General features: G+C 47.8%; 1 protein-coding gene, 1 long non-coding RNA gene and 1 other non-coding gene across 3 annotated transcripts; all 3 read right to left on the reverse strand.

Annotated features, from left to right (window-relative positions):
• Positions 1–7302: 7302 nt before the first annotated feature.
• Positions 7303–17115, reverse strand: LOC145515484 (uncharacterized). Its single transcript, XM_081515988.1, has 4 exons — positions 16746–17115; positions 16328–16466; positions 8672–9048; positions 7303–7971 (listed from the first exon to the last, which is right to left on the reverse strand). The coding sequence occupies exons 1-3, from the start codon at positions 17113–17115 to the stop codon at positions 8778–8780; spliced, it is 780 nt and encodes a 259-aa protein (XP_081372114.1). The 3' UTR covers positions 7303–7971; positions 8672–8777.
• LOC145521907 (small nucleolar RNA SNORA26) lies at positions 8237–8358 on the reverse strand. The gene has a single exon (XR_014065757.1). It is a non-coding gene; the product is annotated as a small nucleolar RNA SNORA26 (small nucleolar RNA).
• On the reverse strand, positions 10479–16116 carry LOC145515643 (uncharacterized). Its single transcript, XR_014060956.1, has 3 exons — positions 16055–16116; positions 15843–15905; positions 10479–10796 (listed from the first exon to the last, which is right to left on the reverse strand). It is a non-coding gene; the product is annotated as an uncharacterized LOC145515643 (long non-coding RNA).
• Positions 17116–17503: the final 388 nt, after the last annotated feature.

A 17503-nucleotide genomic window follows, 5' to 3' on the forward strand; every position in this document is an offset into this window, starting at 1 on the left:
GAAGCTCCAATACTTTGATCACTTGATGTGTGCTGTGCTGTACTTAGTCACTCGGTTGTGTCCAACTCTTTGCGACCCCATGGACTGGTGCCCGCCAGGCTCCTCTGTCCATAGGGATTCTCCAGGCAAGAATACTGGAGTGGTAGCCATGCCCTCCTCCAGGGGATCTTCCCAACCCAGGGATCAAAACCAGGTCTCCCGCATTGCAGGTGTATTCTTTACCATCTGAGCCACCAGGGAAGCCCTTGGTCACTTGATGCAAAGAGCCAACTCATTGGAAAAGACCCTGATGTGGGGAAAGATTGAAGGCAGGAGGAGAAGTGGGTGACAGAGGATGAGATGGTTGGATGGCATCACCGACTCAACAGACATGAGTTTGAGCAAACTCCAGAAGATAGTGTAGGACAGGGAAGCCTGGCATGCTGCAGTCCATGGGGTCCCAAGGAGTCAGACATGACTTAGCAAGTGAACAAGAGCAACAGAATCTGTGTGGTAGGTTTACTTGTGTTTACTGTAAAATTCCTTAAAGTTTGCTATTTGAACATCAATCAAGTATTAGGAAAAAAGTTTTTTTTTAAAAACAACTCAGGAAAATGGGCAAAAAATTTAACAGAAACTTCACAAAGTTATTTCCAAACAACCAATAACCATATGACAAAGTTCTCAACTTCATTAATCCAGTTCCAGTTCAGTCACTCAGTCGTGTTCAACTCTTTGCAACCCCATGAACCGTAGCACGCCAGGCCTCCCTGTCCATCACCAACTCCCAGAGTCTACCCAAACCCATGTCCATTGAGTTGGTGATGCCATCCAACTATCTCATCCTCTGTCGTCCCCTTCTCATCCTGCCCTCAATATTCCCCAGCATCAGGGTCTTTTCCAATGAGTCAGTTCTTCGCATCAGGTGGCCCAAGTATTGGAGTTTCAGCTTCAGCATCAGTCCTTCCAATGAATATTCAGGACTGATTGCTTTTAGGATTGACTGGTTGGATCTCCTTGCAGTTCAAGGGACTCTCAAGAGTCTTCTCCAACACCACAGTTCAAAAGCATCAATTCTTCGGTGCTCAGCTTTCTTTATAGTCCAACTCTCACATCCATACTTGACTACTAGAAAAACCATAGCCTTGACTAGATGCACTTTTGTTGACAAAGTAATGTCTCTGCTTTTTAATATGCTGTCTAGGTTGGTCATAACTTTCCTTCCGAGGTGTAAGCGTCTTTTAATTTCAGGGCTGCAATCACCATCTGCAGTGATTTTAGAGCCCCCCAAAATAAAGTCAGCCACTGTTTCCACTGTTTCCCCATCTATTTGCCATGAAGTAATGGGATCAGATGCCATGATCTTAGTTTTCTGAATGTTGAGCTTTAAGCCAACTTTTTCACTCTCCTTTTTCACTTTCATCAAGAGGCTCTTCAGTTCTTCTTCACTTTCTGCCATAAGGGTGATGTCATCTGCATATTTGAGGTCATTGATATTTCTCCTGGCAATCTTGATTCCAGCTTGTGCTTCCTCCAGCCCAGCGTTTCTCATGATGTACTTCATTAATCAGGGAGATGAAAATTAAAATCACAGAAAACATAATTATCACCCACCAAAATGGCCAAAATGTAAAAAGATGGGACATACTTAGCACTGACAAATATGTGGAATATCTGGAACTCTCATATGTTGCTGATCAGTGTAAATTTGTGCAAACACTTTGGAAAACTGCTTTTAAATTTCTACTAAATTTGAACATGGCACAACTCTGATCTAACAGTTCCATTTCTGGGTATACACCCAACATGGCTTGTGCACTTATCTGTAGGTGTGAATATTTCAATAAATAGCACTGTGTGCCAAAGAGTGGCAATAAGGAACCACAGAAGGATTTGACATTTCTGAGGCCTGAGAAGGATTTGAGAGACATGATCAGATTTGCTTTAGGAAGATTAGTCCTTGGATTTGTAGAGGATGGCAAGGAGAGGAGCTAAGAAGTTGTTTGTAGAGGTAATCCAGCAATTATGAAGACCTGGATTAAAATAAGAGAGACGGGGATGAAAGGGACAGAGTATAATTCATATTTGCAGAGCAAACACAGAATTTGGGCAGGTCACTAAAGTTCTCTGTGCTTCTGGTTTCTTCACTTGTAAAACCATTGACAGTACCTACTTTACTGATGATTATTTTGATGATTTAATGAATTAAGGCACGCGAGGCGGGGGGTGGTGGTTAACGACTGTTAAAATTTAATTCTCACTGCATGCTATGCAGAGCAAGACGTAGGTTTGGAGATCAGAAAGCTTTTAAAGAAATATCTTAATTTGGCAAGGTCTATGGAAGCCTGTTTTCTCCCAAGCACAGGTAAAAACAGCTCCCTGCCCAGGACAGGGTCAGTTTGAGGACACAGGTTAGAAAACTGAGGCTAGGAACGAGACAAGACATGCTAGAATCTGGGCAAGAAATGATTCTAAAATGCCACAGGTGAAGAGGTGGGATTCTATTCGTGCAGCCCAAGCTCTCGCACTAGGAACTGGGGAAAGAGTAGGCGTTTCCTCTCCTGCTCCCCACCTTCTCAGCTGAGAAGAGAGGCCGGGGAGTGGGGCGAAGATTCAGACGGAGGAGGCAAAGTTGGCTCCGGAAAACATGCCAATGGGACGCGCGCTTTCCCGTGCTTAACCAATTGGGTGTGCGCGGAACCGCCTCCATGTGGTGATTGACAGGCCGCGTCCCCCAAGGTTCTCGCGGCCTGTAGGAGCGTGTCAGAACTCTCGCGAGGGTGCAGGTCTTCCACCGGGTTTGCGACACTTGGTCTCATTGCCGGTGGGTTGGGGGTGGGGTGTCTTTGTCCACCTCGGGTGCCTCGGCCCCTGGTGGCCTCTACTCGCTCGCTATCCCGAGCCGCGGGGCTTTGAGGGGCAGTGGGCGTGGTCAGGGAGTTAGACGAGCCGCAGGCTGAGAGCTGCCTGTCTCGAACCCCGGACCCGTGGTGCCCGAGGCGGAGGTGAGGCTAGGCCCGGGCCGTGGGGTCACTTAGCCGCCTAGTCTTGGCGGAGGTGAGGCTAGGCCCGGGTCGTGGGGTCGCTTAGCCACCCTCGCAGTTCCCTGCCTTACCCTCCGCGGGGCGGAGATTCGCTGTGGGCGCGGCTCTGCTGCCGCTTGGCGGGAGGAACCCAAGGTAGTAAAGCGCGACCTGATTGGGCCCTGACGAGCACTAACGCTCGCTCCGTCTGTTGAACGATTTGCGGCCTCGGAAGGGATATTTGCATTAAAACGAGTGGGTGAGTTTGTGGCTCTCTGGTTAACGCGCTTGAGTGCTCGCAGGCCAGTGAGATAGAATGCTTAGAATGAACCGCCTCGCTTAAATGGTCGGTTCTTGTTCCAGTTTATAGCTCGTGATTATTCGGCTGCTGTACAGATAGTTAAGTGAGGGTAAAGTCACATCTACATTTTAAAGTTTGTTTCTAATGGAAACACTTAAAGCAGTAATGCAGATTCCTCCAGTAATGGGGAGTGTCAGTATGTTTTGAATTCTTGCACTTGGCAAACAACACAAAGTTATCTTCAAGTATTTTACACTTAATACTAACTAAAAGTCTTGTGGCTGAGTCTGTTTTCACTGCAGAAAAAGCACGGCCAAGAAGGGGGTAGAAGGTAAATGGGGAGCTCGAATACTGAGCCCTGTACATACCTGAATATTCACGTACTGTTGTGAAAAGTGGTAGAAAATAGCAAATGTTGAGGTTTGGCCTCCTGGTACATATCCAAAAGAACTGAAAGCAGATTGTAGACAACAGCATTCATTCTCTTGTTCAGCTGACCACAATGCTTTCTAGGTTGCCAGCTCATTTTGTGAGCAGACAATTTTTCAACCACAAAAACGAGTGACCGTTATTTAGAGCAAAAATTTCGTATTAAACTTGGTATAAAGCTAAGTGTAAATCTGCAAGACCCTTGAAATGTTAAATATAACTTATGGTGAAGTACTGTCAAGAGCAAGCCTCTGACTAGCATAAAAGGCTTAAAGGCGGCAGAGATGACACCCAGGACAATCCAAGTAGATTGCAGTTACCCATATTACACATGAACAGTTGAGGGTCAGGTATTTGGCTTGCTGAAAGTCAATTAACCAAGAAAAAAATGAGCAAAAAGCTAAATTAATACAGATGCATTCTGAAAGGAAAGGTGCACCTGAGGGAAGTTCCTGGCAAACTGTTGTGGGCAATGATCCTGTAGAAGTCTAACCAAAACAGGGCTGCACCAGAACCTGCCACTTAGGTGCCTGTTTAGGGAATGCCAAGCTGCTTCAGTTGTGTTCAATTCTGTGCTACCCCGTGGACTGTAGCCTGCCTGGCTCCTCTGTCCTTGAGGATTCTCCAGGCAATACAGGAGTGGGTTGCCATGCCCTGCTCCAGATCTTCCCAACCCAGGGATCGAACCGACATCTCCCACATTGCAGGTGGATCCTTTACCTTCTGAACCTCCAGGGAAGCAGGAAGTTAAGCCAGAGATAATGGGAACATCTCAAAAAGAGTGGCCGGTTTTAGGCAGAGATATTCAGACTTGTAGTAATGAAACTTTTTTGTTGTGGCAAATATTAAAAATAGGCATTCAAATCTGTCAGCAAGAAAGGAATGGTGGGGAGTTTTTTATACTTTTTCACTCTATTCAGGTCTACAACTTGCTATGGTGAGTTTTGATCCTAACTTCTTTGAAAGGAATGAGATTCAAAAAGCATTAATGTGAATGGCAACATACAAACAACACACAATCTTTTCAATAATGTTTTATTGCCTGTGATAGTCCCACAAGAATACTGAAATTCAGTAAGTTTTTTATTCAGAAACTTGGGTCTGCCCATCTACTTCCCAATCTCTAGCATGAAGCTGCCATTATTCAGTATCAGTATTTGTTGCAACCTGTGTGCTGTGCTTAGTCTCTAAGTTGTGTCTCTTTGAGACCCTATGAACTGTAGCCTGCATGGACTGTAGAATTTTAAATAACAAATTCCTGGTTATTTAAAAATTTTTTGGAAAACCAACGTTGTGAACAGGGCTGTACTGGTTGCAGTTGCTTCCTGGGAAAGGGGGGAAATCTGTAGTAGACCCAAGGTTTCCACCTGTCTGCCCAGCCCAACTGACTCCTCAAGGGACAGAGAACCGCCAGCAGGGCTCAGTGGAGTGAAGCTCCTTATGCAACCAGTGGTTACCTTTGGAAACTTTGCTAGCACCCTCAGACTTTTATCCTTAGCATTGGAAGTCACCTCATCTAGGCCTTTAGTCTACCAAATACTGCCTCCACCAAAATGTTAACTAGTCACAAGCCTTTACACTGGAGGCCTCCATCAAAGACCAGTTGCAATTACATACTCTGATCTGCTTTGTTCACAATACCCAGAATAGGTCTTGGCCCATAGCAGGTATGCTATTTTTTTTTAACAAACATTAAAGCCAGCATCTTAGTACCATATAAATATTAAGTATCAGTATTTTCATTTTGATCTAAATTACAGTGACCATACAGTATTATCAAAATGATCCTATAGCACTACCAGGTGCCTACTACTCACCAGGGAGTTAGATGCACTGTGTATAAATTCCAGTAACTAACATCAGCTTAAGTATTAGACTCAACTTAGTGACTAAACCACCACCACAGATAAAAGAAATTGAAGAACTGGTCAGAGATCATTCAGGATGGGGATTTGAATCTAGGCTCTTATTAACTAGGCTCCACTTTTAAGTAAGCCACTTACTTCAGTGTGATTTATAAGACAATTCAACACAACTAACAATAGTATTAAACTGAATTATAAATGATACTGCTCCTTGTACTATAGTCACCATGGGTTTAGGGCTAAGTATTTGAGAACTTGACAATATTCCGGGTATTTGGTCAGACCCCAGGAATATGGTAGAAACCCAGATGGACTTTATGGGCAGGGGCAGGTAGGTAAGCTCACAAGAAACTACAAAATGTGCTTCCAAGTATAAAAGCATTACAAGGTGCTATAGAAATCCAGAATAAAAGCACTGGGGAGGGAAGACAGCACTTGATAGAAACGTGGGAAAGTACATGGATGGCATGGGGCATTGTAGGTTAAGTGATAGCATTCAGAGGTCCGACAGGCCAGAAAGCAAGCTGCCATCTTAGAATGGTCTCAAATATCCACCCTAGCCCTGCACACAAACTTAAGGGCACTTCTCTGCAGCGTCACCTTGCTTTCCCCACAAACCTTTAATCACATCCCTTCCCAGGGCCTTTGCACTTGCTTTCCCTTTGCCTGAAATCCTCTTCATCCAAATATGAACAGTTGACCTTTGTATAATAAAGGCATTAATATGAATAATTCATAGATGGCCCTCCACATCCACAAATTCAACCATGTAGTAATGTAGTATTTACTACTGAAAATACCTGTGTATTAGGGGACCCATGAAGTTAAAACCCATGTTACTCAAAGGTTGACTCTAACAACCATGTTACCTCCTGCAGCCCTTTCAGATCTGTAGTTTGTCTCGGCCAGCTCTATCTGAAATTATGTCCTCCACTCACAGTGCATACACACGCCTTTCCTATTTCCCTTGTCTTTTCCCTCTAGCAATTATGCTTTTACAACATATTTGTTGAATTTCCTGTATTAGGAGGCTAGATTTTATAGAATATGGAATATTAAAAAAAGTTTACACAGAGGCTAAAACAGTGTTTTGAAATAAGCATTAAGAGTGAATCCAAGGCGAATACCTTTAAGATTTCTGGAAAATGAGGTATTTGCAAACATTTGGAGCTGATCAACGGGAAAAATTCCTAGCTCCTACTGGGCTGTTAATTTTGCTACACTGACATTTCTTCCTATATGAAAACTTTCCCATCACCTCCAATACTTTCAAAATTCTAACCATTTAGCATCGTTATGTCCTTTAAATTCCTTCTTACAGCTCATTGTGCTACATTCATCAGCAACATTTAACATGCTGAAGAATGGTCCCTTTGTGCCCAATTTTGACATATATTCTCAGTAAGTCTCTAACCCTAACTCCCTCCCAAACGGCCTAATCTCTATCTGAATACTACTGTTACACGAGGACACTAAATCTCGAGAGATACATGACTTTCCATAATTTTCATAGCCAAAAAGGTACATGAGGCTCCTTGTTTAGGGCTATGCATATGTGATGAAATATTAATTCATTACCTGAACTATTGCTTCATCTATAATTTTACACTACCCACTTCATAGAGCTGGGAGAATTAAACCACCAGCATTATCCCACTGACTGTTATAGCCACGCGTTTTGGGAAACTCAGAAGGACAATGCAGGTAATGGAGTGCAGTTTATTACACCAGCGGGCCCAAGGCAGAGTCTCTTCTTAGCCAAGGACCCCAACCAGCATTTGTAAAAATCTTTTATACCCCATGTGTACGTGTCCAAACTCACCACCCCAAATTCCTTGAGACTTACATAAACAAAGGAAGGGTAAATGTAATCACAATAATCTATTCATTTAGGTGTTATGTGTTCAAACAGTTAAACAATTGGCCAATAATCAATAAGCCTGAGGTTACAATCATATAGGTACAGAAAAATTTACGGCCTGTCCAGAGACAGGGGTGATTAGTGTATGTTTTCTCTTAGGTGATGAGTAACCTGGATGCGATCTTCAAGGTTCTCCTGTCTGGAGGGGGTCTTATCCTTCTACTGTCGTTTCCACAGGCACTAAGCACAGAGTTCAGAGTCCATTAGAGAGGTGGCCGAACATGATCAGCACGAACAGGCTTAAGATGGAGTCCAGGCCCTATGAATTCCTTCTTCAACCCAACTCTTATGCCAGTGCAGATCCATAGCTGCTACAAGTTATGTGAGAATAGCTGGCCTCATTAGACGCACTTGTGTGTTGTACACTGCAGAGTGATATAGTTGGTGTAGGTCAGTTAAAATACCAGCATCAGAGCATTCTGGCTTCAATGGCTTGTACCTGTAGTTTTCAACCTAAAAACATAAATGTTTTAAAATTATCTTTTTGAATAGAAAATTTGTACACATGTTCCATCATCTAGATTTTTTTCCACCATCAGAGGTGACCGAAGTACCCAAATTGCCTTCTATTTTTGAACACACTAGATGGGACCCCCAGAGGAATTGAAAAATCAGGCCTGAAAGTACTGTCAAACCGAAGGTCAAGTTTAAATTTAATGACTTTGGTATTAACTATACACATACTAGTTAAGTGCTAAGACTTAAAATCTTCTGGTTCAGTTGTGACTCCAGACAGGATCCAGAGAGGAGTTTTAAAATCTCTTCTCTGGGTTTTATGGAGACTTTCTTTACCCTCCTGTGTTAGCCTCTTAAGGCACTGCGTCAGCCTCAAAAGGGCACTGGAAAGGGCGATCTGGGTTTCTCCCAGGGTTCTCTACGATTTCCTGCGCTCCTCTTGATAATATCTGTGGACCTCAGCAGTTTCTTTAGCCGAGTCCGAAAACCCACTAGAAGCAGCTGTTCTGCTGGGTGAAGCCAGTAAACGTCCATTTCTCTTAACATTAAGGAAGAGCCTGATCCGAGCCTTTACATGGGAACACGAGCTTGGGAACCCTCCAGTCACCATTAGCCACATGCTTGGGCCTGGGTCATCTTACTTTCCCTCAAGGACGGGGTTGTAAGGAATAGGCGGGGCGTTTTGGGCAATCTTTACCTGAGATGACATTTGCAGTTGAGCAGCGGGTGGAAAGTTCCAGGCTGATGCAATCTGCCTGGAGTATTGAAGTGGGGCTTAAAGTTCAGTTTTGTTTTCCCCGAAGTCAGGTGGTCCAGCAAGGGCCCTTGAGGTAGTTATCTTCTTTTTCTAGGCCTGAGGACTCCTTCGTTCCAGACCGTGAAGTCATAAAAGGATGGGAAAAGGGCGCTGTATCTCTCTGGCTACTTCCTGCTGGATAGGGGCGACGGTTTTGGGGTCTGGAACAGAGGATCGTTCTAGGGCCCAGGGTTTCCTTTTTCCGATGTTGAGGTGAGGCTCTCAAGAATGTCTTGCCTTGGCCTTGAGAGATGGCCCAAATCCGGTCTTGGAGAAACCTTTGAAAAAGATTGAAGAAACAGGGTCCAAATGAGAGGAGTAAGATAAGTACTAATGGTTCCAAGAAAGGGAGAACCAAGGGAGGGCCAGTTGGAACAGGCTTTGGGAAGTAGACAGATTTTGTAACTTTTGATTCTGTCTCTAAGTTCTCTGACCCTAGACTAGGCCTGTTTCGTTAACAAAAGAGCAGTAGTCTTCTCCCAGGAAAAGGCAGGTTCCTCCCTTTTCTGTGGTGAGAAGGTCCAGGGCTCGTCTATTTTGTAGGGCCACAGAAGCCAATGAGTTAATCTGTCTTTGGACTACAACAAAGAACTCCACCACCTGTTCCATATCCTCATTAAGTTCCTGGGACAGTCTGTAGAAATGGGCCGAGATCGAGATGCCCCCAATCCCAGTGCCCAGAACCGCCACTATGCCAGTCCCAACCAGGAGGGGGAACACGACAGCCCATTTTTTCCTGTGGGAATGTTTCACCTGGGGATTGACTACTTGTTCTATCTCTTTGTCTTTTAGGATGGTAAGACCTGGGGTCAGAAAGACCAAGATGCAAGGTCCAGGGGGTTCGGGGGGAAGACATGAGTAGGCCTAGGTCCCTCAGAGAAAGAAGATTCCCGGGCTGGGGCAATACTTGTGCTGTCCCCGAGAACCCAAGTGGAACAAAAGGAGAGAGTGGAGTTTGTGAGGCCAGTATAGTTGGGACTAGAGTAGTTGATACAGGTTAGGTTTGAAGGGGCTGAAAGGAGGATATCGTCAGAGACTGGCCCAATGAGTTGTGTGGCGTTTTGTTGGGGAGGGGAGGTATAGTTGCCCTGTGACAACCAGGTGGAGGGTAAAGGGATTGCTATGTGTAGTGATGGAGATTCAGGGGTCACCTGTAACTGGGAGATTGTTTTTTATAACCTGCTCTCGGATATTTTTACGATTAGGTTTTCTATAACCTGTTCTTGGTTCTTTTTACGCTGTTGATCTTGTGCCCCTCCCCCATCTGAGTACCCCCAGTGGGTAGTGCGATAGAAACATATGTCTTCTCCATTTGGCTTATAGCAGGTGCTCACGGCACTCCCTGTCTTCTGTACTTTAACAGTAAGTAGGGATTTGGACTTTCCTGCCCCAATGTTCATGGTGCATGGTTTAGGGGCCGTGTTATAACATGAAGAATGGACATAGGAATGAATTTCATCGCAGGGGCAGGAACTAGCCAGAATGCCGGGAAGTGTAGCAAGGATAAGGAACAGGGGAGTCATGGGTCTGGTAGTTAGACAATGCGGAGGAAATAGAATCCTAGGAGTAAAATACCAGCTGACAGCGTAGGCGGCATTGACGAAGAGACGGAGGATGGGTGACCAGTCTAGAGGGGAGACAGTTGTTAGGCCTATAGCAAGGGCTAAGGTTAAGAGTGCAGTTATGGCTAGAGAGATGGGGAGAGGCCAATCAAGGTGAGAGGTGGAAGGACCCAAATTTGTGGTAGCTTGAATCTGGGGAAGACGAATTAGGATGTAGAATGATATAGAGGATGACAGTAAAGAAATAAATTTCATCTGGAGTTAGGTCGTAGAAGGTTCCCTTAAGCCACAGTTGAGACACCAGCGTGGTCAGGTCCTCAAAGGTTTCTGTCAGGGCGCTGGTCCAGAGGTCTTGTAGTAGTCAGGTCAGGAACAGCTGTAGGTTGAAGAGTGCCCAGGTCATTCAGTGTCTTCTTGGATGATCGACAGAGGTTGTCGCTGGGTGATTTTTAAGGAGGTGGGCCCTGTGAGGGAGACCTGATGTCAGTTAAGAAGGGCAGCGCAGGATTGGAGGCAACCCTTTTTAGGCAAGAGAGGTGTACCCAGGAAGCAACTTTTTTGAGCTTAGCTGCAGTTGGAGTGAGGAGCATTATTTTGAATGGTCCCTGCCACTTTGGGGTTAGGTCATCCTGGGAATCTTCAGACAGACAGACCATGTCCCCAATTTGTAAAGGGGGTGAGGGGGCTTGGGGGTTAGGAGCGGGCAAGTTGTGGTTGACATATTTCCAGAGGGCACTGTGGAGTTCTGCTAGCAGAGAGGAGTGTAGGGAGTTTGGTATGGGAGGAGGTTTAGGGGAAGTCCGGGAGGGTTTATGGGTCTTCTGTACATAACTTCAAAGGGGCTTAGCCCAAGGGGTTTTCTAGGCAAAAGTTTAGTCCAATCTAGATGCACCTTGAGGGATAATTTGGTAAGAGTTTAATTATCCTGTTCATCCTTTCTACCTTCCCTGAGAACTGGGGACACTATGGAATGTGCAATTTCCAGGGGATCTTTAAGAACTGGACAAGTTGTTGGGTGACCTTGGACATGAATTCTGGGCCATCATCAGACTGTAGAGATGAAGGCAAGCCAAATCGGGATGATTTCTGTGAGGAGGACCTGGGCCAGTGTGGGCTCTTTTGTTTGTGGTGGGAAATGCTTCCACCCATCCCAAAAAGGTGTCTACAAGGACCAGGAGATATTTCACTCTCAGAACTGGGGGCATTTGAGTAGAGTCTATCTGCCAATCTTGTGCTGGGAGACTGCCTCGCATCTGATGGGTTGGAAAGGGTGTAGGTTTAAGGTTGGAATTAGGATTAGTTCGTTGACATGTCTGACAGGAGTGGGTCGGGTCATCTAAATATTTTTGGTCGGCAGTCGATATGGGGAAGTGGTTATGGATGAACTGTTGGAGTACCTTGGACGAAGGATGGAAGAGTGAGTATAGATAGACAATTTCTCTGGTCACGGTGGGAGGGTCAGATGGAGTCAGGGCTAAAATGACAGGGGACTGGAGGGAGGCATGGGACAGGGCTACCTCTTTTGCCTTTTGGTCTGCAGCACTGTTGTAAGTTGGTATGAGATTCCCTTTTTGATGTCCCCTACAGTGGAGGATGGCACCTCTGTCTGATAAGAGTGTGGCCTGTATAAGTTTGTGGATCAGGTCATAATTAATAATGGGAGATCCCTTCTGGGTGAGGAACCCTCTTTTCCTCCTTATCAGGATGTTTGAGTGAAGTATGTTATAGGCATATTTGGAGTCTGTGTAGATATAACTCTTAGATGTTTAGCCAGGGTCAAAGCTCTGGTGAGGGCTACTAGTTCTGCCTGTTGGGAGGTGGTGTGAGGTGGCAGAAGTGAGGCTCCAATTATCTGTGTCTCATGGTTGTAATGAAGGTTTCCCTGGATGATGGCATATCCTGCCGCGCAGGGTGGGGATTGAGAGCTGCCATCACTGAAGCAGTATGGGGTGTCGGGTCTAAGATGGGCTGATCTGTCAAGTGTTGGAAGGGATTTTGGGTAAGATCCACTGTTAGATTACAGTTATGTAGGGGAAAGGTCTGCTGTAGAAGGCGTGGGTAATAAACTGCCAGGGTTAAGGGGAGCACAGGGAGAGAATGAGAGTTGGGGATGGAGAAAAAAGGCATGTAGAATCTGTATCCTGGAAGGGGGAAGGGAGAGAAAAACCCGATGTGAATAGTAGGTCTCAGAGGGCGTGTGGAGAGCAGACTGTCAAGGGGGCGTGTCTGGAGAATTTGCTTCTGGTACCAGGGCTGCAATGCCAGCCATGGCTTGTATGCAGGGAGGCCACCCCTTGGTCACCAGGTCAAGTTGTTTTGATAAATAGGCTGTAGGAACCCAGGTGTCTCTGGCCCACTGACACAGAAGCCCCAGGGCCTGTCCTTGATTGGAATGGGCAAAGAGAAAAAATGGTCTGGTATAATCTGGTAGGTGGAGAGTTGGCACTTGGAGGCGGCTCTGGGTGAGCTGGTGAATGGGAGAGGCCAGCGAGGAGGGGTCAAAGAGAGGTGCATCTAGGGACCCTTTGGTTGCCTCATAAAGCAGCTCTGCAATGAGGGAGAAATTGGGGATCCAGATACAGAAAAAGTTTAGGAGGCCAAGGAAAGACAGGAGTTCCCGTTTTGTTTTTGGAGGTGGGCAGTCAATTAAGGCCTGGATTCTGTCTGGAAGGATGGCTCTTCATTGGTGGGATAGGGAGAGTCCCAGGTAGGTGACGTTTGTCTGGGCTATCTGGGCCTTGGATCGGGACACCCGATAACCCCAGAACCCCAGGGCCCCAAGGAGCTTGGCAGTATGTTGGAGGCAAAGCTTTCAGGTTGGGCTACAAAGAAGGTTATCTACATACTGAAGGAGGTGACTAGGGGCCAGGTCGAGTGTCTGTAGATCCTTTTGTAAAGCCTGTCCAAAAAAGTGGGGGCTGTCCCTGAACTCTTAGAGGAGAACTGTCCATGTTAGTTGTTGGGAAACATGAGTCTCGGGGTCTTGCCAGGTGAAGGTGAAGAGGGGTTGGGAGAGGGGGTGGAGGATGGTGAAGAAGGCATCTTTAAGATCTAATACTGTGAAGGCTGTAGTCGGGGGAATGGCAGACAGAAGGGCGTAGGGATTGGGGACTACTGGGAATGTTGGTATGATGGCCTCATTGATTTTTCGTGGAGGTCTTGGACCAGTCTCCAAGAGTTTGGTCTCCTTTTTACTGTCAGAATGGGGGTGTTGTGTGAATGGGCAGGAATTAAGATGGAGGCTTGAAGAAGACAGTCAATGATAGGCTTAAGTCCCTTGTGGGCCTCTGGGGTGAGCGAGTACTGTTGTTGGATGATTATAGCTGAGGGGTCCTTTAAGGTGATGTGGACTGGGGTATGATGTTTGGCTATGGATGGGTCATCAGTATCCCAGACTCAGGGGTCTACAGCGGGTAGGTACAAGGGAAGGTCAGGAGTAGGGGATAGGGGTGGTCCAGGTGCCATCTGCATATAGAACAGAGACTGCATTGAGAGGGGGTATGGTAACAGAGACCCCTAATTTGGATAACAAATCTCTCCCTAGGAGCACCATCGGGCACTGAGGCATTATGAGAAATGAGTGTTCATGAAGGTCAAGTTTCCAAATTGACAAGAGTAATGGGAGGCTGATTCTTGGACTCAGGGGGACTCCAGAGACCCCCTTGATTGTGAGCTCTGAGTTTTGGGTTGGGCCAGAGTAGGAGGTCAAGATGGAGAAGGTGGCTCCAGTGTCTACTATGAAGGAGATCTTTCTCCCGGCCACTATCCCGTTTACCCTGAGTTCCGAGCTCGTGTCCAGGACACGGGTTCGGTCATTGGAACAACTCTCGCAGGGTGTCCCTGGGGACAGTCCATCTTTCAATGTCCCCACTGGCCACAGGTCGGGCACGCCTTGGTGGGGAGCCATGGGTTTGGGCATGCTTTTGCCCAGTGTCCCAACCAGCTGCATTGGAAGCAGGGTTTGAGGGAGTCTTAAGCCCCAGTCGGGGATGACTTGGGCCAGGCTGATCTCTTCCCTTAATTGCTGCCGCCAAAAAGGCATATTTAGCCTTTCTCTCACTGTCTTTTTCTCTTTTAGCCTCCTATTATTGAACACCTTGAAGGCTACTTCTAGAAGGTCCCTCTGGGGAGGTCTTGGGGCCCTTCTCTAGTTGTTGAAGTTTGTGTCTAATGTCAGGGGCGAACTGGCTGATGAATTGAACATGGAGGTAGAGTAACCCAGCAGGGGTGGTGATGTGGAGGTTGTTATACTTTTGGACTGCCTCTGTGAGGCGCACCAAGAACAAGGCTGGATTTTAGTCCGCCCCTTGGGTGATTTCCCTAACTTTATCATAAGTGACATGGATATGAGCATTTTTCTGCATGCCCTCTAGGAGGCAGGTGACCATATGAGTCTCCTGATGCCTGGGTCACCGGGCTGGTATGTCCAGTGAGGTTCTAGTTGAGGCACTGCCTCATCAGCAACTGGGTTGGCCTGGACTTGGTTATGTGAGTGATTGGCGTGGGCTTTCACCGCTTGCCAGATACGGTCTTTTTCATCTGGATTGAGAGTGGCATTTAGGATATAATATACGTCACTCCGTGTGAGGGTTATAGGCTTGGGTAAGCCTCAGGAACCCTTTTCTGTACCTGGTAAGAGTTTTCAAGAAATGATCTTAACTTTTCTTCTATCTGGCTCATGTCTGACAATGAAAATGGCACGTGGACTTGGGTGGGGCCCTCTGGTCCTGCCACTCTCTCAGGGGAAACGTGTTGGGTATGTGATCGCCTGGCAGAAGGGGGCGAGAAGGCGGGAGGAGGGACTGGGGGAATGGGGTCGCGGGGTTGAGAAAGGCTCAGGAGAGGTTTCAGTCAGTAGGTGAGTTCAGCGAGGGGGAAGGAGGGGTTGATGGTGTGGCTGGTAGGGAGGGGGCTTGTCCATGGGGTCAAACTCTGGGGGTGCAGCAAGGTCGTGCGGCTGGTTGAAACAGAAGGTTCGATTTGTTTGGGAGGCACAGTGCACAGAAGGACCTCATGGGTGGAACAGGACTTGCATAGGGAGGGCCTGCTCCAAAGGGCCCAAAAGGCTTGGGCATATGGTACCTCTGACCACTTGCCATTCTGTTTGAGGAAGTTGGTAAGATCTTGAAGAATGTAAAAGTCAAATGTGCCAAATTCAGGCCAGCGGTTTTGATTGTCTGATTAGCACTGAGGCCAGATCTGCATGCAGAGCCGCTCTAAGCGGCTAGCCTTGAGTTCAGTGAGTAAGAGTGGTTTGAGATTTTTGAGGACGCAGGCCAGAGGGAATCTTTTGGGATAGATTGGCCGGACCCCATGATTGGTGGGCAAGCAGAGGCTCCTGTTGGGAGTTTGGGTCGTCAGGCGTAGTCACAATAGGAGTTGAGAAGAGAGCTCTGTATCAAGGTGGAGCGTCCCCCACCGTCGCTTACAGAGTGGCCTTAGGCCAGGGGTCCCCGGGACCAGAAAGGACAGTATACTAGGGTACCTCTAGAACACTATCCGGATCTTACCTTAATGTAGGGGCCAAAGTGAGTGGAATGTTGGATGCGGAGCGGTCGAATGGCAAGAGTTCCCTGTTCCGGAGGTCGTCAGAGAGAGAAGAGAGAGAAGAGAGAGATACGAGTGCCTCGCCCTTTCCGGGGTTTCAGCACCAAAAAATGAAAGGAATAGTTCGGGAGGAGGCAAAGAAGAAAGGAAGACGACCTCAACGAAGACAGGTTACCTTTATTCAGGCAAGGAGGGGCGACAACCGGCCTAACGACCAGGCTGAGCGCGCGAAGGATCAGGGAGGCTGCGTATTTGGGGGGAGGTGGGGCGTGCTGCGGAAGTGATACGGGAAGTTTTAGTCAGGAGGGGCGTTTTGGGTAATCTGTAGCTGAGATGCCATTTGCGATTGAGCAGGGGGCGGGAAGGTCCGGACGGGAGTGGGGGGAAGTCCCGGGCTCATGCCATTATCTTCTTTTTCTAGGCCCGAGGACTCCTTCAAGGGTCATACCTGCGCTTAGTATTCAGGCCGCTGCAGCCGGCAGTAGCTGGAGATAAACTCCCCAGGCCCACGGTTGGTTCAAGATCCGCTGTAGTCGCCGCAGTCTGGGTGGGGCCCGACCCCGCTACAAAGTAGCCGCGGCTGCACCCTGGGGAAGCAAAGCGCAAACTTGTTACCGCGTCCGGGTCGGCCAGCCTGGAAGCCTCCGGGCGACTCGGCGCGGCGCAGTGTGCCTCGCGCGGCCCCGGGACGGGCACGGCCGCCCGCCCCTCCCAGGCTGCCAAGGGCTACTCTACCCCTGCGTTCTGGCCGCCAAGAGCAGTGGAGCTCCGGGCGGGCAAAGCTCGAGGGGACGAGGGGCGAGCCCAGCCCCACCCGGCCCGCAAACCGGCCGGGTGCCCTCCCTACCGCACAGAACGACACTCACCCTTCAATTCAGCAAGACTGAGGCCGGTGCGCGGTTGGTGCGCCGAGACAATGCAAGCGGGGCGGGGCGCGAGCAGGGCATCCGGGGCGGGACGGTCGGGGGTAGGGGCAGTCCGGGCAGCCAATCCCGGGAGTTCTCCGGAAGTGGGCGGTGCGGGCCGGACCATGAGGTCTCTGGCTAGTCCGGAAGCTGCAGGTCTTTTTGTGGCGGGAGGACTCGGCAAACTTCCACAGAGCATTCTACTCAGATGCTTTAGGAGTCTTGGCGCCTTCCTAGGCCTTGGTGCTCGTGAATCTGGTTCTCTCGGCCAAGTGCCTTCCTCTGGACTGCCCTTAGAAGGCTCTGGCGACCCAGAGATTCCCCTTTCCATAGCTACGCTTTTTCTGTTTGTGTCCTGCAAAACTGTAAACTTACAGGCCAGAGCCACGTCTTCTTGAACAAGCTCACTCCATGGTCCCTCCTAAACCCGGAGGACCAGGCTTTCTTCATGCTATCTGTTCACTCACTCACAGTGTTCAATAAGTAAATTGGGGTGGGGGGTGGGGGTGGGGGTGGCTGGGGTAGGGTGTTGGTGGTGAGTGGGGGCGGGTGGGCAAAGAGGCACTATAAACCTTCCCTAGGTGACAGGTCTCAACCTTGGCAAACAATTAACTGGATTAAAATTGGAGTATATGCTAAAATGAGAACTTCTATTACTGTTCTAAGAGTTTATCATCTGTTAAATTCTCAAAATGTTTTTCATCATCCCCACATTATAG

This window comes from Giraffa tippelskirchi, chromosome 1, assembly GCF_054371585.1.
Source record: "Giraffa tippelskirchi isolate mGirTip1 chromosome 1, T2T-mGirTip1v1.2.pri, whole genome shotgun sequence".
Lineage (NCBI taxonomy): Eukaryota > Metazoa > Chordata > Mammalia > Artiodactyla > Giraffidae > Giraffa > Giraffa tippelskirchi.